Source organism: Scaptodrosophila lebanonensis, unplaced genomic scaffold (genome assembly GCF_003285725.1).
Source record: "Scaptodrosophila lebanonensis strain 11010-0011.00,11010-0021.00 unplaced genomic scaffold, SlebRS2 tig00000001-arrow-pilon, whole genome shotgun sequence".
Taxonomy (NCBI): Eukaryota; Metazoa; Arthropoda; class Insecta; order Diptera; family Drosophilidae; genus Scaptodrosophila; species Scaptodrosophila lebanonensis.
The window spans coordinates 21,232,681-21,258,558 of NW_022060529.1; the positions used below are offsets into that span (position 1 = coordinate 21,232,681).

At 36.1% G+C, this 25,878-nt stretch overlaps 4 protein-coding genes across 4 annotated transcripts; 2 read left to right on the forward strand and 2 right to left on the reverse strand.

The window, feature by feature from the left end:
* Positions 1-8: 8 nt before the first annotated feature.
* On the forward strand, positions 9-25,870 carry LOC115633853 (ribonuclease P protein subunit p25-like protein). Its single transcript, XM_030531344.1, has 5 exons — positions 9-142; positions 24,113-24,230; positions 24,294-24,475; positions 25,394-25,510; positions 25,567-25,870. Exons 2-5 carry the CDS (start codon positions 24,123-24,125, stop codon positions 25,787-25,789), a joined length of 630 nt encoding a protein of 209 aa, XP_030387204.1. The 5' UTR covers positions 9-142; positions 24,113-24,122; the 3' UTR covers positions 25,790-25,870.
* Positions 1,274-4,996, reverse strand: LOC115633848 (aromatic-L-amino-acid decarboxylase). The gene is made up of 3 exons (XM_030531340.1): positions 4,827-4,996; positions 2,363-3,467; positions 1,274-2,244 (listed from the first exon to the last, which is right to left on the reverse strand). Exons 1-3 carry the CDS (start codon positions 4,954-4,956, stop codon positions 1,683-1,685), a joined length of 1,797 nt encoding a protein of 598 aa, XP_030387200.1. The 5' UTR covers positions 4,957-4,996; the 3' UTR covers positions 1,274-1,682.
* On the forward strand, positions 8,922-10,258 carry LOC115633849. The gene has a single exon (XM_030531341.1). It carries the CDS (start codon positions 8,985-8,987, stop codon positions 10,200-10,202), a length of 1,218 nt encoding a protein of 405 aa, XP_030387201.1. The 5' UTR covers positions 8,922-8,984; the 3' UTR covers positions 10,203-10,258.
* On the reverse strand, positions 13,268-19,876 carry LOC115633847 (aromatic-L-amino-acid decarboxylase). Its single transcript, XM_030531339.1, has 7 exons — positions 19,747-19,876; positions 18,164-18,471; positions 17,583-18,017; positions 17,308-17,522; positions 15,565-15,691; positions 14,321-14,829; positions 13,268-13,661 (listed from the first exon to the last, which is right to left on the reverse strand). Exons 1-7 carry the CDS (start codon positions 19,874-19,876, stop codon positions 13,460-13,462), a joined length of 1,926 nt encoding a protein of 641 aa, XP_030387199.1. The 3' UTR covers positions 13,268-13,459.
* Positions 25,871-25,878: the final 8 nt, after the last annotated feature.

Genomic DNA, 25,878 nt, shown 5'->3' on the forward strand with positions numbered 1-25,878 from the left:
TGAGCAAGTCGAGTTGTTTATTTTCGTATTTCAATTCGTGTTGCAGGTGCAATTAAACTGTAATTAGTAGTGATTGTGTAAATTAAGTTTGGAAGTGCCTGCCATAACATTTTTGCGCATACGCACGAACTTACATACATAGGTAAGTTTGCAGCCTACACAATAGATTTTGATCGGTCAGGGTTGCCGGGGCGAATTAACATCCACATGTGTGCTGTCGTATTAACAATATGCATACTATATGTATAGAAGGATTATTATTTTGGATATATTTAATTGATTTGTCGTATGATGGAACTAAGGAGGGAAAGTCAGTCATTTAATTTTTGCAAAGTACGTGCATACATACATACATATGTACAAGATGTTATACTGGTGACTTTTCAAGTTTAGAAAGCGTTCTGTGCTCCCTCTGGCGGATTTTGTAAACAATTGTTAACTTGTAAAGTATAAAAGTAGGGTAAAATTATTATTCTTGTAATCCAGATACTTACATTTGCCTTTAATTATGTAATATTTGATTAGTTTTAAAAGCTCATTTATTCACTATACTCAAAAGTCAATTATGACCAATTTCCATAATTTGTACTTAAATATTCAGGTACATGGGAGCTGACTGTAATTGCCTGTGGTTATTATTAGTTTTCCTATTGCATAGAGCACGCGTGCCATACAGAAGTGCTTATTTTATGGCAGCCAATTGATACGAAAACAAATCAATCAGAATTCCTTGAGCATCCATCCATCAGCTGATGCGCCAACTTGTTGAAAAGTTCACACGCATACACACACACAGCATATGTATGTGTTGATTGTTCATGTTCATGACATTTGATTGAAAGGTTTGTTTAACAACAAATTGATAGCATACCACTTGCTGATACTCTTTATTTTATTCTTTCCAACAATTGGTAACTATTGAAAGCGGAACTTCCTTCGGGCAATAATCTGGGTTTCTGATTAGAGGTGTATTTTTACTACTACTTACATACCTCTACTTCAAATTATCCTTAAAATATTTCGTAGAGTAACGATATCCCTATATTTGATGAATGATACTGGAAAAAAACCCCAAACTGGAATTTATTATTATTGGATGTTTTGTTTGTTATTTTATTTAAACCCAGGAAAAATTCTATACCAAATGAGAGGCATATTTTAAAGTATACTTGTAAAATAACGAGTTCGAATTATTTAAATGTCTGTTCATAGAAGCTTTACTTTTTATTTAAATATTAACTTCCCAAAGAGATTAAGAGACTAGTAAACAAAATAGTTTTAAGGACATAATTTATTCGAGAAAATGCATAAAAATGTTTATAAATAAGTGCTTTTGTTTATGAGCTTTAACTAGATACATAAAAAATACATATGCATATGTTAAAGAGTAAATGGTTTGAAATAATAATAGGAACACACAATAAATTAGGTGAAATTCAGCAGCGCGACTTACAGACTATGATACATACTTAAATTCAATTGAGCAGGTTACATATACTAAGTAGTATATCAAAAGCGCTTAGGTACAGGCCTCATTTCAGCTTGTCTCTACTTCCAACTATTAAAACTACTTCAGCCCCACTAAAGCTAATACGAGTACTACTTGTATTTGATGGGATGTGTAAAGGAGGTAAATCGGGGACTTGATTTGTTTGCCGTTATACTTCAGCTAATGAAGTTGCTCAGTTGCTTGCCTCATCTGTGTCCACATCCGCAATGCCCTTCAGCTTGCTGTTGTTATTGTTGTTGCTGTTGCTAGTTTCGCTGTTGTTGTTATTATTATTGTTGGACTCATTTTTATCTGCCGCTTGCTGGAAGCTTTGCTGTAGTGTTTTGGGATCCACAACAAGTATGGGCGTACAACCATCCATAAGATGATCGCTTTGGCTTTGGTACACTTCTTTTGATATGCTTCGTGTAAATGAAAATCGAAGAGACTTGGTGCGGGTGAGCTTCTTTTTGATGGGAGGTTTGCCCGCCACCGGCTGCTGTGGCTCTGAATTGTTGCGTTCCGCTTCAGGTGTGGTGGGCGCTGAGCCTATTTCCATTTGCACATCGCGCAATATTTCCGAGGCAAATCCTTTGATTTGACTCCAGGCATCGACTATGTCCCGCTCCGTGGCGTGCTCGTACGTCACACAGAAGCGTATCACATATCTGCCATTGACCTTCGCCGGCGTCATGTGCATTTTGCCCGAATGATTTATCAGTGCCAGTAAATTGTGATTGGGTTCGTCGTCCGTGCTGTATGGAGTAGAAATTTAGATTTTGATCGTATAATCGAAGTGTTTATAAGATAGAAACATAGTTTCTTAATATAATTGTCAGCTATTTGCAAAGTGTAGTCTTGATATTAACTTACCGCATGCGGAAGCACACAAGGCCCAGATGCACATCATTTCTGACCTCAAAGCGGTCATCCTTACGCACCAACATCTCAAATTTCTTAGCCAAAGCCATGTGATTTCTGATATATTCCTGCAGACCCTTCACACCATATGTGCGAAAAACAAACCACAGCTTCAGGGCACGAAATCGTCTGCTCAGCGGTATTCCATAATGTCTGTAGTCTACTCCATTCATATGATCGTGTCGCAAATACAGAGGATTCACGTTGAGGGCGCTCTTCAGGTTCATTACATCCCGTACCCACAGGGCGGATGCATCGAAATTGGTAAGAAGTAGTTTGTTTGGATTGGTGTTGAAGGAGTCGGCATACTCTAGACCCGCAGAGAAGACACGCATCTCGGGAAGTATGAAGGAATTGCCGGCATAGGCTCCATCCACATGCAACCAAATGCTCTTCACCTGTCGACAAATTTTGCCAATCTCTGTAATGTCATCAAACGCACAGCCCCCGGTGGTGCCCACCGTGGCGACAACAAAGAACGGCGTGAGTCCGGCATTAACATCATTCTGTATGGCCTGCTGCAGCAAATCCACGCTCATCCGCCCGTGCGCATCTGTCTCAATTATCCGTAACTTGACTAGCGCCATTTTTGTGGCTTTCTCTACACAGGAGTGCGCCTCCCGACTGGCATATGCGATCAGATTGGGCAGAAATACGCTATCGTGCACCGTTGTCTGGCACTTTAGTTCGCTGATTGCACGCGCGCGTGCCGTAATTAGTGAAACGAGCACACATTCCGAGGCCGAGCCCTGCAAAGCTCCACCACCTGTGCTACCAGGTGCATCCGATATGAAAGCCCTGGGCAGTCCCAAGGCCTTCGCATACCAGTTCATCACAATAGTCTCTAATTCAGCCGCAGCTGGACATGAAGCCCAAGAGAAGCCAATCGAACCAATGGCACTGCTCAACATATCGCCCAGTATCGAGGGGAACGAATTGCCCGACGGAAAATAGGCAAAAAATTTCGGATGGTTCCAGTGTACAATGCCAGGCATAACCTTCTGTTCAAAATCCTTCAGCACATCTTTGAACTTTTCCGGAACCTGTGGCGCGTCAGCTGCAAATTAATAAAGGTAATATATGTACATCAGCAGAGTAATTAACAATCGGTCCAGGCAAGATTTACTAAACGACAGACCAAGTTGCTTTGGCTTTTCTTTTAGCACCTATAAAGTCTGATATAGCTCACATCAATATTTATGGCGAGCTTGCTATTTTTGGCAAAAACAAAACATCAACACAAACACAAGTGAGCGGGTGTGTACTCGTATATGTGTGCGTATGTACTGATCGAGTATGTTTGCGTATGCATAATTAATTGATTTGTTTAGTTGAACTGAAGATTGCGGCATCTGTACATAGTATATAACATCTATAAATATTTAACTTAATTAGCTGCGTGGAATTCACTTGAAATTCAACAAAATATTCCTATACTCAAATAGTGCAGGTATATAACACCCATAGGAGTATAATATTTTGATCGGTAAAAGAAGAGATGAATCGAATATTCCATCTTCCAACTTATTACTCAAGAAGAGTTGTTATTAAAAACTACACAAATGTGTGTGGAAATTATTCGTTTGTCGGTTGTATTTTAACACTGCGTTATTACCTCCCAATTATTTGTACCTTTTTAAATAAGTGTAGATTATTTAATTGCCGACCGATTTTAACATTTCAAATATTTTCGAGTGCTGTACGATTTTTAATGCGACTTGACTCTTGTGGCCCAATTACGCACAAGCACCCACACACCACGCAAGTTTGCAAAAACTAATGTCATGTGTGGGCTTGAATAATGGTAAAACAAAAACCAAACAAACAAAAAATCAAAAACAAACCATTGGAATGTACTATTAACACAATAGTTTATATGCTTTCACATGATTTATATCCACAACTGTGCGCTGAATATAATTAGTCAACAAGATTTCACATGATTCGAGTGCGGTCACAAAATTGAAAACGACCGTTGGCTTGTTTTGAAAATTTTATTTGAAATATTTTTGCCTTTCAATTGGCACGTTGGTGTTTAGGAATTTCAAGTAATTTTTTTTTTCTTTTTGTTGCTTACCGCCTTTTAATTGTTGTGTGTGAAGTGAAAAATTTGCTAATTTGTTTAAGCAATTCAAATTAGTTTAACTACGAGTATGTGTGTCTGTGAACAATTTATCACTTGGTCTATAATAAAACCTTCAACTATGTGGTTTTTGGTTAAACAATCTATTTTAATCCGCACAATGTATATAGGCACGAGTCCTTCATGTTTAAATATGTATGTAGAGCCATAGTAAATATCATAGCCACATTTTTTTAATATATTCGTTTATATTCTTTAATATTACTGAATAATGTAATATTTTACACTGTATCTTGTTATAAATCCTTATTGCACTTCTTTTTGAATACCAACCTGGTAATAATTTTTTTAAGTAGCCCGGATCCAATGTGGGCGCCACATCGCGCTCCTCAATGTTGGTGGCATAATTACATATGTAATCAATCAACTCCTTGCCATGTGTACGAAACTCTTCGACATTCATTTTGTTGTTCTTATTTTCGAGATTTAATTATATCTTTGTAATATTTTGTTGAAGATAAAGCTCACAATTCAATTATTTTCATCCGAAACAATGTACAATTATTTGATGGCCAAAAACTATGCTATGTTTGCGTTGCTTTGCGATTTTTTATTTCACGTGTGCTCGTAGAAACTTACTTTTGGCGAATGACTTGAGATTTGTTGCTAAATTCGTTTTTATATGGCCAAAGACTACGCGGCGTATGCGCAACCTGCTTGTTTTCAACTGCACGCTCATGAGTAGGCTTGCGCTCTCTCTCGCTCTCTCTATCTCTTTTGCATTTACACCTGAGCTGTCACACGTTACGAGAACGTGCTTGTGTTAGTGCGTGTAGGTGTAGATGCTTGAAGTTGATTGGCGCGTGATCTTTTATTTCGGTTTGTGAACATATACTTGCACATACTTGTACGAACATAGTATATAGATATATAGGCCCATACGCGGCGCTCAAATTGCATTGGTAGGTGCTTTTTATTGGACTTTGTCATCATTATTAGCGTAGTGGGTGGCGTTGTTGTTGGAAATCCCTTTACATTTTTAATTGTGGAGTGTGGGTCAGTTCGTTTAAACGTTTAAACGTTTTTGCTGGAAACCCCTAACGGGAGTTGATTTTCTTTTTCCCGTTAAGAATGATTAGTTTTGTGATGAGAATTCCTTATTACAAGTACTTGTATATTGCAGATTCAGCTCTGCTGTTATTATAATTTAATTATGGCATACTGGATTGTTGAATGGTGTATCAATTACAGACCTTAAATGATGAATGTATTATTAGTAATTGATATGTTATTGGTTTGCTAATATTTGCAAAAAATAATATTGAAAGATCTTTTCCAAGAATACAGATTTTCTTGGCGTTGGCTTTAAGATTTTAGTTATATAATGCATATAGTTTGTGTTCCATATGGTTTTAATATTTTTAAAAGGCAGACAATAATTATTCATTAATTAAAAAAAGTATTAATTACAACCTACTCAAATAAAAGAACATTTTTTTCTTACTTTAATTGCTTTCAATTTTTGTATTTGTTTGCTGCTCATTAACTTTTTTACAATTTGACGTGCTCCCGTCAGCTACGAGTATTCAGGCTGTGTCATGTTAATGATTTCAAAGCGTGTCTAACGGCCTTTATGTTTCTGAGTTTGAATTAAGGGGAACTTTTTAACCGGAAGAAATTCCATCTATATGTATGTATATATATTAAAGCACGTGCAGCTCAGACCCGGTCAAGCAACTTCTTTCTGCTATGAGATAAGTCTAGAACTATTTGCAAAAGTTCTAAGAGCTCTTTCAGCTATGTTATTTATTTAACAATTAGGATACAACTTGACAGATGTCGAAATTTACGCGGGGAATAACCTGCGTGCGACAAGCTAAACAGAGAGAGAAACTAAAATGCAAACAAATGCAATTGTTTGAGTATTGGCGAAATTATTTATCAAATTATTTTCCTCACTAACAAGAAAGTACACTCACTCATATATACAAATGCACAACCAATTGTTAAAATAATGTCCAGTTGCAGGGTAATTCACCAAAGGGTATGACGAATGCATTACTGTATAATGAAATGGGGGGCATCTTTGTAAAACTATGACGTTACGGAAGCGGCAACCACCCACCCGAATTCGTGGACTCTCCCGCGAAAACAAAACAAATCGAAATACACATAAGAAACAATTTTGCTTAAGTACCATGTGGGAGGTTTGCGCTGGGAGGGTGTTGGGGCACGATTATATGAATGAATGAATGCTAGCGCTTTGTCTAAATAACTGAGAGGTGTGTGCGCCTTTTGTTGGCTATCTGATTATTGTGGTTAAAATAATTAGCTGTGCCATGATAATTTCCTCTACATTCGTACTACACCCATCTGTGGGTTGCGCAACGGTAACAATACATATACTATACATAGTGTACTATCTATGTGTATGTAACAACTTATTTACTGTTGAAATCATATACAACTATGCACATACATATGTAAACTTTGGAAATCTACTGAGCAGAGTTCGCTATGCTGATTCATCCGCTCGATGCGCACGCGCTTGGTTGAAGTGCGCCAAAAATTGGAAGCCATTTACAGCATGACAATGACTTGGCGAATTCGCTCGACCTGTTCCAGCTCTTCATATTGGAGTTTGTATTGCCTCATTGCTCTGTTTCGATCTCCATGTTTATCTCCGATTTTGCGTCTGCGCGCCTCTCTTTGAACTTTCATTCACAAGCTTCGGGCTAAAAATGACGTCGTTTGGCTAAATATAAAATTGAATATTCAGTTTACGCGGTCACACTTCAAAATGCTTGAGGGGCACCCATATAGTCATAGCAATATAAATATGTATGTCATATCTATGTGTGTGTGTGTGTGTAGCAGCGTGTGACTGGTAGCGTCACTACCGGCAAGCCTTTGCACTCTATAACTTATTTGAAGCTGTTTGCCTATTCCAAATATTCTTTAACGTTTTGTGATATTATTCCGTTTCAAAATAATATATATTGATCACTATTAGTGTATTAAGGGGCCAAAATTAATTTGATTTCAGTGATCGGATTGACTAAGGATGAGTAGATCCTTGCATCCGATTCTGGTACATTGTACTCCTCCATTGTAGACGTGAAGAAAAATGTAACAGTTTTTGTGGAGTTAAAGCCATTTATTAATTTCGATTAATTAATCGACTTCTAATTTTAATGAACTCTATAAAGTGCTTCAGCAGTTTCTTCTTGCTATGTAAGCTCCTGTTCCTGTTTTCCATTATTTTTGAGTTTTATAAACGCATTCAAATCGCTTTTTTGTAGATTTTCGTGTTTATTCCAATTTACTTACGATGGTAGAATTTTAAGTAATTAATTGTTGACGAATTGGGACTAAAATAAAACAATTTATAAGTATAGTTTCAAAGTATTTAATTTCCATTTAATCCTGCTCCCTCAAAATATTTCATTTGAAATAATACAGATCGAAGATATATATTGTCTTTCTACCAATGTGAATGTAATTAAATTTCCAATTCTTTAGAATTTGTTTATAGCTTAAAATTAAAATAACAAAATAGAATGATGGAAATAAAATCGAACATTAAACGAAAAATTCGATTGCTTGAATTGGAAATACATACCGAAGCAGCAAAGAAATTCGCTTTCGATTTGAAAAATCTGAATCACAAATAAACCTTGGTTGCAGAGCATCTGACCGTCTATATGTAGTAAGTTTTCTCCGGCTGTCATTATTTTTTGCTTTGCTTTATTTTTACCATTCATTATGAGTTTTGTCTAACATGCGCCAAGCACAGCCAAACACCATCGTCTGCCCAAAAATCGCAGCTCATTTCTTAAAGATGAGTTTTCTTGCGTGTCTTGTTACTGTTGTTTTGGCGCTTGACAACAATCTTGTGTATTGGGCCCAACCTCTGGCGGATCTTCGCATCTTTATGTTTTATTTGTATGTATGAATATGTTTATTTTTTTTTTTTGAATTGCGCTAAATCACACCTTAGGTATTTCATTCAATTTGGTTTTGTCTCTGTTTTGTCGGGCATGCTAATTTGTTGATAATTGAAATGCGCGTTGAGTTTTGTTGATTGGTTCTTGAGCGCAGGTCTGGTTTTTATTGATGTTCTTGCACGTTAAGGGTTTTTATGAGGTGTTTTATGACAATAGCAAATCGTGTCATTGCGTTTTATGAGAGCTGGCTTACAAAATGTAAGTGGAGACAAATTTGTGCGCCAATCACAACCGGTTCTTAGTTCGCTTAAAATGAAATTTGGGTTTACACATGCCGGTGGCACAATTTCAAGGAACTGCTCAATGCTGTGTTTCCTTACGCATCCTTTAGCCTCGACTTACAATTCACTAGAAAATTAAAAAAAAAGTCATGTTTTTTACATTTGCATTAATGCGTCTGTTTCTTATGAGTCTGTTCGCCTTGTTTCTTTGCTGCTACCTGAATGCGATACAAGCTGCCGAATCAAGCCACAATAAAGTTGCTATGAAAACTGATGACTTACAGCAACAGCTGCTTAATTCCTATCATGAAGTTGTTCGCGATGTGATAGAGAACTGGAACGCGCCGATTGTGTATCTTAAGCGGAAAGGGTACTTGCCCAACAACTTTGAGGATACATCGCATATTAAAGTATATATGGATGAGCTAATGGATCGCATAAAGCTTACCGAGCAAGAGGCAGTATTACGAAAGCAGCGCAAGTCCAAGAAATTACGATCTGCGACGCCACTTTTTGAAACAAAAGCCATGAATGTGGACATCGATTCAAAACCCTTGAATCAAAAACTACAATTCAAGACAATGCTGCAACTAAACAATCGATTCAAAGAAACGGCACGTCGAGAATCCAACATGTTTGCCTCACCTCCGCCAAACTCGAATATCCAATTTGAAAAAATATGCACTCAGTCATCGGGATTGCAGGTGCCTTGTGCTAATAATTTTGATGATATGCTCCAGCGTATGATTCTCAAAACGGCACCAACACAAACCGCTGCATTTCAGACCCTGAACAGAGCGTATTCCGAGGCCTATACACCCAAGCTAGCAGACACCTTACCCACTGGGGCTGCTGGCATGTCCATGAACCTGGCCAATTCCTATTTTGCTCCCCAGCAGGCAAACATGACGCAAATGTTTGCAGTACCATTACCTGGCCCGCCGCTTCCAACAGACTATGGAGCCGGACCAGTTCCTATGTCTGCTGCTCCCGAGACGTCAGACAAGACTGTAAAGAGTGTGCCAGATATTTTGCCATTAGCATTGGCTATTCAGGAACAGGAGCGTCGAAATATTAATGCCAGTCCGCCCATTTCGGATGCGTACGCTGCTCAAAATAAGGAAATACAAATACAGCCACAAGAGGTGATCGGAAAACCTACGCCGCAGTGGCTTGGCACCTTGGAGCGTTCCCTCAGTATGTATAATGGCCAAAGAGGTATAAAACAGCCTGAATCATCGTCTGCTCAGAACACAGTTAACCCATCGTCCCAATCTAGTCGAGAAGAGGCAACAGCAGCGGCAAGCAGGTCGAAGGTGGGAATTGAGAAGCCCAACTACCTCAATTGGGATGTGCAGACCAAACGCCTAAAAATGTTTTCCCCAATTGAGAAAGATGCCTATCTAAATCGCTTAGTCAAGACATTCGCACAGAAACATGAGCGAGAGGAGCTGCCATTTAAAATGCCCAAGAGCGATTAACATTCTGTATTCTCTCTCTCTCTCTCTTTATATATTTTTATAGTTTTTAAAGATAATTTTGCATTTTCAATTCACTTAGTCATATTCCAACATTTTGGTTACCAAAAGAAAAAAAGACAACAACGTCATACTTAGTAACGACATCAGCTAAAATATGCGGGGATTCGCGTGCATATTTATAAAAGAGAAAAAAAAAACTATTGTGTGGTGTGTGTTTACACCAAAATCACAGGATTTTTCATTCTGCGTAAGCATGCGAATTAACAACAACAAAAAGTGCGGCATGTGTGTTTTGTGTTTGTTTTACGATATTTGTTTGGCATATACGAGAAAACACAAACATCTTGCACTAGTTCCCCATAGGATTCATGTATCTTCTTTAGCCGAAAATAGCGCAATGCCTCAACTGGAACCCATAAAAGTAGCAGGCGCGTCATTTGGTCGGAACGAAAGTGTTTTACTGATTCATTGTTGTTAAGCTTAAATGAAAATGCCATCAGTATTTAAATCAGCTTTAAGTTGCAGCTACCCTCTTCTGGAAGGAAGGAACGACGCTATTGACGAAATGCTGTAGCGCCCGAAGGGGGGGAAAATTAAAAAAAATAAAATAAACTCGTCCTTTCTCGGACCTCTGAGATCCTTGCGTTCATCCAGACGGACGGACAGACGGACGGACATGTCTAGATCGATTTCTCTCGTCATGCTGATTCAGAATATATATACTTTATGGGGTCGGAGATGCTTCCTTCTGCATGTTACATACTTTGCACAAGCCTAATATACCCTTTTTACCCTACGGGTACAGGGTATAAAAAGACAACAACGTCATACTTAGTAACGACATCAGCTAAAATATGCGGGGATTCGCGTGCATATTTATAAAAGAGAAAAAAAAATTATTGTGTGGTGTGTGTTTACACCAAAATCACAGGATTTTTCATTCTGCGTAAGCATGCGAATTAACAACAACAACAAGAAAGGAATGCTAAAGTCAAGCAGGCTCAGCTCTTAAATACCCTGTACCACCCCACAAAAAATTAATTAATTAATTTAATTTAATTGAATTTAATTAATTAACTAAATTAATTTAATTAAATAACTAAATATTAACTAATTAAATATAAAATATTCCATGCATGCATACATACATTTACATTTACATCAGAATCGTGCCTTATGCGTGTTTGTGTACTTGTACATATGTATGTATGTGTGCATTGGGACTGGTTATATGGCTATAACTTTCTTTCCGATTATTCTATCATAATGAAACTTGGTATACGGATATATAATTACTAACCTAATGTGACTACCAAATTTTAGTTTAAAATTCCAAGAATTACGGGAGTTATAGACAATCGGTAATAGGGGGGGGGGGGGGAGTGGGGGGGTGGATCAGAAAAAATGAACAAACTCGTCCTTTCTCGGTCTCAGGAGAATCTGTATACCAAGTTTGGTTATTCTAGCTCTTATACTTTCGGAGATCCTTGCGTACAACTTGGTATACAGATTCTCCTGAGACCGAGAAAGGACGAGTTTGTTCATTTTTTCTGATCCACCCCCCCCACTCCCCCCCTATTAACGATTTTCTATAACTCCCGTAATTCTTGGAATTTTGAACTACTAATGGTAGTCACATTAGGTTAGTAATTATATATCCGTATACCAAGTTTCATTATGATAGAATGATCGGAAAGAAAGTTATAGCCATATAACCAGGCCCAATGCACACATACATACATATGTACAAGTACACAAACACGCATAAGACACGATTCTGATGTAAATGTAAATGTATGTATGCATGCATGGAATATTTTGTATTTAATTGAATTAATTTAGTTAATTAATTTAATTAAATTAATTAATTAATTTAAATACTTTTTTGTGGGGTGGTACAGGGTATTTAAGAGTTGAGCCTGCTCGACTTTAGCATTCCTTTCTTGTTAGATAAATAGATCATCTCTTACAAGCATTCATTCCTGTCTCATATCGGGTTTGTCTTTATTTCTTTTCCCCCATAAGATGAAACACAGCTCTTAATAACGACAAACTTAGAGATGATGATATTGTTTTGTTTTCATGTCCAACATTATATTTTTAGATAAATAGATCATCTCTTACAAGCATTCATTCCTGTCTCATATCGGGTTTGTCTTTATTTCTTTTCCCCCATAAGATGAAATACAGCTCTTAATAACGACAAACTTAGAGATGATGATATTGTTTTGTTTTCATGTCCAACATTATATTTTTAGATAAATAGATCATCTCTTACAAGCATTCATTCCTGTCTCATATCGGGTTTGTCTTTATTTCTTTTCCCCATAAAATGAGATACGGCTCTTAATAACGATAAATTTAGAGACGATCATATTGTTTCGTTTTCATGTCCAACATTATATTTTTAGATAAAAAGATCATCTCTCACAAGCATTCATTCCTGTCTCATATCGGGTTTGTCTTTATTTCTTTTCCCCATAAAATGAGATACGGCTCTTAATAACGATAAATTTAGAGACGATCATATTGTTTCGTTTTCATGTCCAACATTATATTTTTAGATAAAAAGATCATCTCTTACAAGCATTCATTCCTGTCTCATATCGGGTTTGTCTTTATTTTTTTTTTCCCCATAAGATGAGATACGACAAACTTCGAGATGATGATATTGTTTTGTTTTCATGTCCAACATTATATTTTTAGATAAATAGATCATCTCTTACAAGCATTCATTCCTGTCTCATATCGGGTTTGTCTTTATTTCTTTTCCCCCATAAGATGAAATACAGCTCTTAATAACGACAAACTTAGAGATGATGATATTGTTTTGTTTTCATGTCCAACATTATATTTTTAGATAAAAAGATCATCTCTTACAAACATTCATTCCTGTCTCATATCGTATTTGTCTTTATTTCTTTTCCCCCATAAGATGAAATACGGCTCTTAATAACGACAAACTTCGAGATGATGATATTGTTTTGTTTTCATGTCCAACATTATATTTTCATTTTTTATACATATACTAAAATTAATACATATCAATTATATTTCAAAAACACTTTATTATTGAGGAATTGTTTCAATTAACTTTTCTTAATTTATTGAGAGAGATACGGAGGCGGGGCAAGATAGAGCGTACACGCATAAACTACAATATATGTGTCATAATATTATCATAAATTGGTCTAGAGTTCAACTATATTGTATTTATAAGTATTTTCAAGAGTTGGCTTTGTAGTTTAGTATATAATTTAGTTGTGGTTATTCTGCGTCGATGGTAGCTTGCGCATAAACATAGGCGATTTACGGGGCGAGCGTTGTTGTTGCTGTTGCTGCTGCTGCTGCTGCTGCATATTTACATAATTCACCTCATTCTCCGGAGACGGAGATGACCCGGCCCCAGAATTTCGTCGGGAAGATGACGGCCGGACATTTGTATCCAGATGTCGGAAGCTGTAAATTTGTTGAATAGGTGTGTGTTAGTTTATGAAACTATGGTGAAGATTTCCGGTTTTAAAAGGGAACAAAAATTGCTAATTATATAAAAATAATAAAACATTGAAAGATCTTTTTCTTTGTTTTGAAATGTAGTTGTTTAATGAGTTTTATTTAAGTTTTAAAGTTTATTTTGAAGAACAGTTGTAAAAGCAACACATGCTCTACTAAATTAAAGCGAGGGTCTCATACGAAGCACCTAATGCAGGCTTTTTTTAAGCAATAATAAATAAATTGATTTTCACGAAATCTAAAATCTGTCATTAATCGGCAACTATTCGACGCATATGTGTAAAGTTCCTTCCCTATTACGTAGGTATTATTGATTGTGGGACGAAACAGGGAACTTATTGGTCAGGCAGCAAATCGGCGATAACGCCATCAGTCGATTGCTAACTCTTCTGATATACAAGTAGTAAGTCGGACACAGTTGTGGAATAAATGAATAAGTTTAGCTTCATTGTGGATAGGTAAAGTTAGTTTTATCTATTTTATTGCCCATTAAATGGTCTTTAGTAAGATCGAAGAAAATTTCAAGTTAGCTTTTGTATAGCCAGATAAATATCACTGTCAAGGATGAAAAAGTCGACGTTTTGAAGAACCTTAAAAATACATACCGCAAGGACACGTTGCTGCTCTTCTCGTCGTTATTGCTATTGAAGAGAAAGGCCAAGGGCCAGGATATCCATGAGTTGTGCTCCACCGAGCTTTGTGTGCGTATAATGGGATTGCTGCCACGACTGACCACTGGCGATGTAATATCTAGCGAGAGCTTTGGCGTACCCGCCTTGTTGATAGCCGGATTGTAGATTTTCGGATCGCTGACCATCCGCACAAAGAACGATCGCTTCTGCGCCAATGTGTCCTGTTTCTTTTTATTGATGATTTCTGTGAGTTCATCGTGCTGCTCCTTCTCCAGCAGCTCATTGGCGAAGTCAACAATGGTATCCCAGGCATAATCAATATCCTCGGCGGTGGCATTTTGTGCCACCGCACAGAAGCGTATGATATAACGCTCATTGACACTGGCGGGCACCATATGCAGTTTACCCGATTCATTGATAGTGCTCAAGAATTTCTCATTCAGTTTGTCGCTGCCCTTGAGTCGAAAGCACACCAAGCCGAGCTAAGGATGCAAAAGGAGAAAGAAAATTTGAAAATGAAATATCGCGTATACGCCAGCCATAAATACTCGTAGGTAACTGCCCGACTTAAAAGTTACGTATTATTTTGTTTTGTGTTGTATTGCGGCACGAGATTTTAGCCTCGTTAGTTTTAACAAAATGATTTGGCCTTTTGGCCAAACTGGAAGCCGGTGTGATTGACTCGCAACGCGTCAGTAAGTTATGAATCAGTTTTTCTGCTACTGCCTCCAAATAACACTCTGAATGCCAATTATGCCAAAACACTTCAATCTCTATTTGCGCCAGTTTTTTTTTTTGTTGTTTTATTGTTCATTTCTTTTATTTCGGCCGCTTTTGTTTGGCATTGTTGTGAAGCATTTGGCGTGCCGGCTCGCACGATTCCGTTTGCTGTGGCGCATGAGACGTCTTAATAGTTGAATTAGGCATGGACAAGGCCCAATATTTAAACATATCTGAACATTGTATACCTGCATATTTATTAATTTGATAAGTCACATTTTTATATGTGAAATATGAACGGAGATTTGCGTCAGCATTCAAAGCCATTGACCACTGAAACTTTTGGCTTAGATCAATATAAAAATTGTTATAAATAGGCATCAGAGGGGAGAATGAGAAAAAAACAATGAAATCCCCATATAAACTTTCCGATTGATTAATTGCCGTAATGTGAACAACAATAAAACCAAATGTCGAATTTACAAAATGTAACTCACCTTGACTTGATTACAAATCTCGAAACGTTTGTCTTTGAGTACCAATTCTTCAAAGCGTTTGGCCAATTTGATATGATGACGTATATAATGTTGTAGACCGGAAATCCCATAAGAACGCAGTACAAACCTAATGTTGTATTCATAAAAAGTTACATTATTCCTTTTCATTAATTTATGTATAGAAGTAGTATAAATTATTTTCAGGTATGACAAAAGATTACCAGAATTTTGTTTTGGACTTTATGGGGATTATGAGAAGATGAAACTTTATTAATAATTTTCAAATTAATTTATTTGCATTCATTTTATCTTAAAACGAACACTTTTCAGTTTGTGAGGGTTACAATTATTGGAGTAAAATGTGATATTTTGGACTGAATGCCAAGCCCCATTACCGACCATTAATACAGTTTTTTGTTCGCATAAGTAAGAAATTCTAACGAATGTAGAAACATCCCATATGTTTCTAAATTCAGGCCTTATATTATTTTTAGTACAGAGAGTACTGATATGTAATGCATTGATGGTATATGAGGAAGTGAGAAAAACATTGACGTATACGTGCTCTTTGGCCGACTTTTACAACTAAATCGCGTACAAATAATATTTATGGCAAACACGTCAGTTTTCGTGATCTATGCTCAATAATCGAAGATGGTTTTTTTTGGCAATAGTAAACAAAAACCCATTCACACATTGTGGCCGCCTAACTTGAGTTTCGATGGGATCCGACATGGTACTTATTGTTTGATCTTGACTTTGGGTTGCCGTTTCCCTAAGCATGCTACACTCAAAAAAAGTAAATAAGTTAACAACATATCAATAAAAACAATTACGGACATACGCATACTATTAACATATTTCTCAAATTCTCGCTAAAAATAGTTATTATAAATTGAAAAATTTAAATTTGAATCAAATTTTGATATTATACAAGTATTTTCAATTAATTCCATTTATCACTAAATGGAGCTACTAAAGCTACTGTTTTTTTACAATATCATAAAGCTATTCAGTGAAGCGAAATTAGTATATTTCGTTCCTAAATCAAATATGATTAACCATAAAATAAATATTTATTATTCATCTTAATAATATCTCAAATAAGACGATTGTTTTCAATGCCCTTTTTAGTCCCATATTTTCTCGGCTCAAGAATGGATTATTCTCAAATAAGTCTGTCTGAAACCTTACAAAAAACGATTGTTTCGTATTCAATCTAAGATTTTTTTGTGCTGCTTACTAATTCCTTGTTTTTGTCTCTTTAACAACATATTTCTCTAATTTTCCCTATCATTAAAGTTATTATTAATCCAACATTTGAATTAAATTTTGATATCATATTTTCATTTAATTAAAAGCTACTATTTTTTTTCAATATCTTAAACCTATTCAGTGAAGCGAAATTAGTATATTTCGTTCCGAAATCAAATATGATTAACCATAAAATAAATATTTATTATTAATTTTGAAAATACCTAAAAGAAGACGATTGTTTTCAATCCCTTCATGCCTTATTAAAACCCATATTTTGTCGGCTCAAGAATGGATTATTCTCAAACTAAGCCTGTCTAAAAAACGATTGTATTCAACCTAAGGTTTTTTTGTGCTGCTTACTAATTCCTTGTTGTGACTTAAATGTTTTGTATCTCTTTGACAATGATAATGGTTGATTTTCAATTTAAAATTTCAAACTTAATTGCGTTAGAATTTTTGATTTGACTCTTTTCTGAGTGTACATACCACAATTTTAGCGAACGAAAACGTCGACTTAGTGGAACTCCCCAGTGACGATAGTCGATGGCCGCATCCGAGTACCCGTGCTTGAGATACAGGGGGTCCACGACCAAAGCTGATGTCAGGCGGATGCGATCGCGCACCCACAATGTTGAGCAGTCGAAGTTGGTCAGTAGCCATTTGTTTGGATTCGTATTGAATGAGTCAGCGAATTCGATGCCCTGTACACATCACAATAGAAATATCATTTGGCAAGTCATGCGTGGATTGAACCTTTGTACCTTGAGCAGCGGCTTTAGTTCTGGACATATGAAGCTATTGCCGGCATAGGCAGCATCCACATGCAACCAGACGGATGGAAACTTTTGCAGCTCGAGGCCGATTTCGGGCAAGTTATCGAAAGCACAGGATCCGGTCGTGCCCAGCGTGGTGGAGACAAAGAACGGCACAAGGCCCTGCAACTCGTCCTCCTCCATGGCCTCGCCGATGGTCTGGCCGCGCAAGCTGGCGTTTTCATCCGGCTCCAGAATGCGTAGCTTCACGAAGCATATCATAGCCGCCTTCTCCACACAGCTGTGCGCCTCTTTGGAGCAATAGGCCATCAGTTTGGACAGCAAGTGGCCCTCCTCAACGAACGGGTGCTGAGCCTTGAGACGCTTCAATGCCTGTGCCCGTGCTGCCAACATCGTGACCAGCACACACTCCGAGGCGGACGTCTGATCGGGAGAAGAACGTCAATGGCAAGCACGCGCGAATGTACATCAAAGGCATGGCGTGTGCCACAAAATAAATCAATTTCGTTTACTTGGCAACTAATCGAACATTTACGGCGCACGTCTATAGTACGTCAGTGTTTGTTTACCTGGATGACACCGCCGCCGGTGCTGCCCTCTTTCAGTGCCAGGAAATGATCGGGTAAGCCAATGGCTTTGCCCAGCCAGTCCAGCACAATAGTCTCCAGCTCCGTGCAGGCGGGACTCGCTGCCCAGGAGAAGCCGATACAACCGATGCCATCGCCCAGCATATCACCGAGTATGGAGGGAAAAGAATTTCCGGCCGGAAAGTAGGCATGAAATCTTGGATGCTGCCAGTGCGTCACACCCGGCATTATTTTATCCTCAACGTCATTCATGATTTTATCCCAATCTTCTGGCTCATGCGGTGCCTCAGCTGACAAAGATTATTTTAAAAGGGATAACAAACAATTATAAAGTTGATAAATATATTAATAACATTGATTATTACAACGGCAGCTATTTTGTTTGCTGCTGCAAAGCTATTTAATATCTAGACACAATGTATTTAACCAAACATCTGACTTTAATGGTGACAAATAATTTAATGGATCTGATTATTTAATTTGATTCGGGGCATAGCTGGCCAAATGGCAAATAAAATTCCCCCAACGTGTTGGAGGCATTAATAGACGTTATTGTACAGTTTTTTCCTAGGCCTTCTTATCTTTTAAGTTGAAATTATATCGTAATAAGGTTACAAATCTTTATTTTAATTTATAATTTTATAATATAATGTAAATAATAATTTTATTAAAAAAAACTTCGCAAATTTAGGACATGAACAAATATTTAAGTAACGTTAATATATATTCTCATTCATTAAAATATTGGAAAAATAATTTCACACAAAATGGTAAATTATTAGAATTACGACTTGAATAGTAAATAGTGTTTCTTTTTCTTGTAGAAAAAATGTTATTTATTTTTATATCATAATATTTTACTTGAAATTGAAAATGGTAACGAAATTATTTGATTGCCCGATCATATTAACAGTTCTTTTCAATAAAAATATTTACTTTTACGTTATTACTTATAATTGTGTTAAGAGCTAGGAATCAGAATAAGCATTTAAAATAATTAATATGGGGAAGGACTAAGGATTTTGCTTAAGTTTTGTCGCTTTGCTTTTTAGTTGAATTTAAAATCGGGCAATTCCTTACAAAGTCATTTTTGAATTCTACTCAAACAAGTTTAAGTTTTCATTATGGATAAATATTTTATATAAAAAATTAACACTTATTTTCAATAAAAATATTGACTTTTAAAAATTTAAAATACCTAATAGGGGGAAGGACTAAGGATTTTGCATACGTTTTTTTTTTTAAACTTTTGAATCTGAATTTAAAATCTAAATTCAACTCAAATGAATTTAAGTTTCCATTGTGGATAAATATTTTATATAAAAAAAATGAACAGCTATTTTCAATAAAGCTATTGACTTTTGAATTAAATTAAGAGCATTTAAAAAAACTAATAGAGGGAAGGACTAAAATGTTGTTGCTTTGTCTTTTAACTGAACATAAATCGGGCAATTCATTAATTTACAAGGTAATTATAAAATTCTACTCAAACAAATTTAAGTTTTCATTGTGGATATATATTTTTTTTATTTCAATTAATTTTTAAATTTGAGTTTTGTACTTACAAGGCAAAAGATGCCGCAAATAGCCCGGCTCCACACTGGGCGTTACGCGTCTGTCATTTAGCGTTTCCAAATAATTGCAAATGTATTCGACCATTTCCATGCCACGTTTTCGAAATTCGGTGCTATCCATGTTCTGTTTTGTTTCGCTACTCTTTTCGTTTTATTTTTCGATCTTGTATTGTTTTATTGAATCGCACGCTGCGATGATTTTTATCAATGAAGCAACTTGTGGTTGGTAGTGAGAAAAGAAACATTTAATTAATAATCTATATGCATGCATATAAACTAATTTTTAAATACGAGTATGTGTTTGATTGTTTTTAATCCGAACACGTAAAATAAAATGCATTTTGATCAATTAACTTATCATTTTGAGGAGTACGTCATACTATTTTTTTTTATAAACTATTATATCGTTCAGGTTTCACAAGAATTTGTGGGGGAAACTATTTTTGTCTCCGTTTTTTAAATTATTTCTTAAAAACACATTAAATTACGGTTACGCCGTAAATACATTAAACATGGCCCGATTTAATTTGCAATTTTCGAATAAATTTGTATTCACTAGAGCTTTGTTCTTAGTTTCCCGGGAATTTGTATTTATATCAAACAGCATAGAAACTACGAATTTAATTTTCAACGCTTTTCTATCGGGGCTGCTTGTCAGTTTGTTTATTTGTTGATAGCCGCAAAAATTCGCTCAGTCACGTTTGGTTACCTGTTGAGCGAACACATGTGTCTTCAGCATTCAACAACTCTCTTATTTTGATGATAAAAGTGTGTGTTTGCGTGTAATTTAGTTTTAATTCTTTTTTAAAGCTCTGTTATACGTTTTAGTCTGGTCTAGGGCAATTCTTCTTTTCGCGCACACACCGTAAACAAATATGAACTTTATTTTGTTTGTAATTAAAAGGCTTTGTGTGGGGTTTTTTTATTGCCCTACAATTTATTATTCATAATTACACCTTAACGGATGTGTGCTCTTTGTAATTTTTCTAAAATTACTTATTTTTCGCACAAGTAAAAACTCATTTAGCTGAGAATTTTTCATCACTTCAATTGCTGCAGAATCGACTTACTATTTATGCGCGACTGACAACCGTTGGCGACGGCTCACAAACCTTAAATGATCCTGCCATGGTGGTCGGGCTATGAGCTAAGCTCGGTCCGCGTCGCTTCCTTGGCATGTACAATGCATACTTCAGCTTGATGGTGGAGGGGGGGCTGGGCGTGAATAAATGAAATATTTTTGCAGCGTTTCATTCATAGCTGCTGCTTCTATCCTGTCTATGTACAGGAGAGAAGTGTGAGACCCTATGTACAGTAGGGTGTGTGCGTGAGTTTGTGCGTGGAAATATGCAGCACATAGCCTTGTTGGATTGAAGAGTTCTATACAATACATACATACAAATACTCGTATGTATGCTCAGAAGATATCGTCAACAGCCTAGGACTTTTACATGGCCATGGCCCGTATACGTAATATTGCGTATACGCAAATGTTAATTAATGCAATTGTGAACCACTTAATGTCACTTTTTGAAATGCTTAGCATACTTAGCATATCAAATTGTTAAATTTACGCCCAATCTGAAGCTGAGGCATTGGCTGTCTGCTAAGTTTTGTTGGGCGCAGTTTTGGGTACAAAACTCAAAATGAAATTAGTGTCGATGCTAAAAATATAAATACAAGTAAAAAATAAAAGTCAAACGAATATATACAAGTATGTATGTACATGTTGTCAAAAACATGTCCGCACCCACCACATAGACAGACGACTTCTCAGTTTTCCATCCAACATCCCACATTCATCGCCATTTACACTGCTGCTTTCCTTTTATTAATAACTTCCGCACAAAATTGAATTATTGTTCACAACGTACTTGATAGGAATGATGATGACGATGAGGCTGCTGCTCCGCAGATGTTGCTGGTGATGATGTTCTTGATAATAATGCTCTGCGCGTCGGTATGATGACGTTGTCAATGAGGCAGTCAGCGCATGCTATTAGGAATTCGAACGCATTCCTCAAAACATTCCAAACGCCGCCTTCCTCCAATGCCATAACCTACAATTCCCCCCACCCCTTGCCCATTTTCTTCTAATAGCTGCTGCATTGTCTACATTTAAATCGTCAGTGTGGGCGTGAGTGTATGGGTGTTTCTGTGTGTGTGTGTGTGTGTGTGTGACATACACCATTATCTGTTCCCCCAGATAGCATGGACTCGGATGGCTGTATGGGCATGCCGTACATGTTTTATTTCACTACTTTGTACTACCACTATTAAACCACAATTTTTTGCAAAAAACTTCTTTAATAAACTTTCGTTGCTGCTGTCGAATTCAGCTGCAGCACAACTCAGCCCACATCCCCCACAAATTGAGGGCTTCAACAAGTGGGCTTGTACCGCGTGTCCTCATCGTAGTGCCCGACAACCGGGCTGGTGGGTTAACCTATAGTAATGGAAAATGCTGCATCCGCGCGTATTTAATTGCTGTAGAAATGCTTTTTTATTGACTTTTACTTGAACTCGTGGTCGAGAAAATTTCATGGTGCCCTACAAGCTAGCTCTTTATGATTTTGAAGGGTTGAGAGACGTTCATAGCAGCTCTGGTGAATAGCGTTAAATAATTATTTTATTTATTTATTAGTAGTTCCTTCTGCGACAAGTAAAAATCTTAAAATTAATGCACTAGTCACAAAAATTAAATTCTCTTAGATAAAATTAAATTGAATAAAATTAAATTAAATTAAATTGAATAAAATTAAATTAAAAGTATATTAAATTAATTAGCCTACTTAACTTATTTTTATTAGTTACATTTTATTTATACATCATTTTAAAATTTTTTGGTTCTATTCATTATCGTTTTAACTAATTAATTTAATTATCTAGATGCTAATAAATCATATAAACTAAAGAAGCATATTTGCACGTAGTTACTTAATTATTATTTTTAGTTCGTTTTAAAGGGAAAAACTTGCTTTTATTATCCAATAAAGAGTCATCCACATAAATGACTCCATTTAATTGTTGACAAAAGTTATTTTATTGCACAAGTTTCACCAAATGGTTAATTTTTATAGTTTAGTTACATTCCAGAAAATGTCAAGTTCTAAAGACAATGATAAACATTTCTAATTAGAGTTACACATTTTATCAGAAATGAGTTGTTTTATTTAATTCACAAACAATTTGAATTACTATTTATTGGTTTTCGTTCTTGAACAATTTTATCAATTCTTGTTCTCGTTGGTTTCGTGTTTTATGATTAATTTATTCTTTTTGAATAATATGGAAATACCTTTTTAAATATTCAATAAAAAGTTCAAGTGATTGCAAAGGAAAATAAATCTTTGAATATCTTCAAAAATTCTTGAATTTTCCTTAAATCTTTAATTTTTGTAATATAATTGATGGCAAATATGGCCCTCGTTTAACTTTAAAAAGAAAATGAGTGAGGTAAAAAGCTAAAAAATAATATCTGAAAATGAATCCGGCAACGTTGGGAGAATTATGAATATAAAAGGAGAAAATTAAAAAAATTCACCATTTTTTAATACGGTACAGGCTTTCAATTCAAAAAAAAATATATTGTGTATCAGACAGTATTTCTATTATAACTCCATAATTTAGTTACTATAATTTGTATAAATATACGTTATGTACAAATATTTTTAATAAACTTGCTCTGTGCATAGATAAGACAAGTCTAATACCATACATTTGGGGTTTTAACTTTCTAGTATTTCCTTTCAATAGAAACGAACATAACCGATTAATTACAAGAAAATAAATGAAAATGTTTGGTTTAACTGTGATAGTCTCTGAACCCGGTGGGGTAACAGATATGGTAGTATCCAGCCCTGTAAGATAAGTTGAATGTGAAGGCCATTTATACTATTCGAATAGACTTAACATGATCATAACCGAAGCTAACATTTATATCATAAACTATCTGATTATTAACTCTTAGCAGCACTGTATTGATGTTGAATGATTTGATTTCTTAAATAAAGCGCATCAGAAAGGCTACGAAAACTGATTGCGTGCATTTTTTGTTGCCACGAGCTCGTGGCCATAAACGAAGCGGCAATTATTCAATTTGCGCAGACTGTCATGGCAATAACTGTGCGCGACACTTTAGGCTCTTGGTTTTAGAATTTGCGCCTGGTTACCATATAAGATTGCCATATTTTTACTGAGCTGGGCGCATGGCTCTTGACTCCCACGCCAGCCTTAGGGAAGTGACGTTCAAGGTTGCTTTACATAAGTTAACGCCCACAATAATTTTTTGTTAATAAAATTGCGCGCCCAATCAATTTTCAAATAGCCTACAAAAATTCTTACTTGGTAATTCAAGGCCAACCAAGATGATGCACTATAGAAAGGCCGAGAATGTGGAACAGGAGTTGAGTAAGAACGATTTGCCTTTCGAGGATTGCATGCCAAAGACACAAAAGGATTTTCTCTGGATGCATGTAAGTGAAGGAGGCTCACGCAGACACCTTCAAATTCTTATGCTGATTCTTTCCGAACAAAAGGTTAAGGGCGGCACCAAAGTCAGCAATGTCATTAGCTACGCCGAGGCGGCACTCAACAAAGGTGAATACCGTACCGTCGTCTGGAGCGGTTCGGGCGGTGGAGTTGTCAAGACCATATCCTGCGCTGAGATTCTAAAGCGTAGTCACGAGCTATATCAGGTTACGCGTATGGGATCCACCAGGTAAGTGGTGTTTATTGTCCAATTACCAAATTCAGGTGATTCCTAAATGTTGAATTCGATCGAATTTTTAATTTTCATTAATGGTATGAATTTCACGAAATTAGTTAGACAAGAGAAATTTTCTTACCTGAGAACAAATTAAGAAATTGGATTCGAAAAAAATAAACGGGTCAATTCGCTTTTAAGAAATTTACTGAATTATGATATCGGAGTAAGGTTTGTAAAATTATCTCTACATATGCCTTTTGTATGCATAAAAGAACTATTAATTTGAATATACTTATTTGTCGCGAAAATTGAATACAATTTTACATTTTCCAATTGAAAGCAGAAATTCCCTTTTTTAAGGAAGCTCTGAAGATTAGAAAAGTTATGTTAGTTAAGATCATGATTATTAACTGTGAAAATTTAATACAAAGTCTAAAACATATTTATATAAAATGTAATTTACAAATTTCAGCTGATTTAAGTACTTTTGTATAATTTACTTATAATACAAGTACATGCAGAAAATTTGGTATATGTAATTGAGTTTAAACATGTTTCCTTTCCACATAGGTTGCACAACGCAACCTTATCAAAGAATCTAAAACAATCCGAATAATACTTATAAAACTTATAAACTTTCAAATGCTTAGGTATTCCGCTTGTTTCACATTCGGCTATTTAGCAATAGACATTTTCAAAATTATCTCCGAGCTTATAACGTTTATTAAGTGCCGAAAAAAGGTATTGCTTTTCACATCCCTGACACTAAAACTCTTTTCAAAACCCGCATATATTGTAAGTTTAAGAAGTTTAAGTAAGAATACTAGTCTTGAATATTTTGTGACACTTGAAATACTACTTGTATATCGTTTGCAATTTTCATTCAATTTCTATTACATCTAAAGCCACTTTTCTTTGTGTCCTCAACAGTGTCGAGGAGCATTGGAAGCCGCAAATGGATGGCCTCGAGGAAATAATTGTGAGACGCGAAATACCGACATTGCACATATTGATGAGCTTGGACGAGCTGGATAAGAGCATCGCGGGGTGATTATTACGATAAAAATTAAGAAATAATGGCAATGAACAATTCTGTGCAACAGTTTGCAGAGGCCCAATACTAGCAGCGATTTTTGGGTCGATGATGCGGCTCCCATGCAGCAGCAGCAGCAGCAGCAACAACAACAACACAGTGAAGCTGGAGGCAGCAATCAACAGTCCAACAAGCGTCCACGTTCTGGTCGTTACCAGAAAAATAATACTAATAAGCCGCAACAGCACCGCCAGCTTCCAAATGATGTCGACATGACCAGTGGTCATGGATAAATGCAACACCCTCTGGTGAAGTGCAAGTTTAAAGAAAATAATCTTTCAAATAAATATTTGTACATTTAATTCACCACTCAACATCTCCT

Excerpts from the sequence above, each read along its gene's own strand:
- LOC115633848 (XM_030531340.1), bottom strand. The coding sequence starts at position 4,956 with ATGAATGTCGAAGAGTTTCGTACACATGGCAAGGAGTTGATTGATTAC. Across the intron at positions 3,468-4,826 it reads CTTAAAAAAATTATTACCAG|CTGACGCGCCACAGGTTCCG; the intron begins GTTGGTATTCAA and ends ATTAATTTGCAG. Across the intron at positions 2,245-2,362 it reads CTTGTGTGCTTCCGCATGCG|CACGGACGACGAACCCAATC; the intron begins GTAAGTTAATAT and ends TACTCCATACAG.
- LOC115633853 (XM_030531344.1), top strand. The coding sequence starts at position 24,123 with ATGATGCACTATAGAAAGGCCGAGAATGTGGAACAGGAGTTGAGTAAG. Across the intron at positions 24,476-25,393 it reads ACGCGTATGGGATCCACCAG|TGTCGAGGAGCATTGGAAGC; the intron begins GTAAGTGGTGTT and ends TGTCCTCAACAG. Across the intron at positions 25,511-25,566 it reads CTGGATAAGAGCATCGCGGG|TTTGCAGAGGCCCAATACTA; the intron begins GTGATTATTACG and ends TCTGTGCAACAG.
- LOC115633847 (XM_030531339.1), bottom strand. The coding sequence starts at position 19,876 with ATGGATAGCACCGAATTTCGAAAACGTGGCATGGAAATGGTCGAATAC. Across the intron at positions 18,018-18,163 it reads CCGGCGGCGGTGTCATCCAG|ACGTCCGCCTCGGAGTGTGT; the intron begins GTAAACAAACAC and ends TCTCCCGATCAG. Across the intron at positions 14,830-15,564 it reads AGATTTGTAATCAAGTCAAG|CTCGGCTTGGTGTGCTTTCG; the intron begins GTGAGTTACATT and ends TTGCATCCTTAG.
- LOC115633849 (XM_030531341.1), top strand. The coding sequence starts at position 8,985 with ATGAAAACTGATGACTTACAGCAACAGCTGCTTAATTCCTATCATGAA.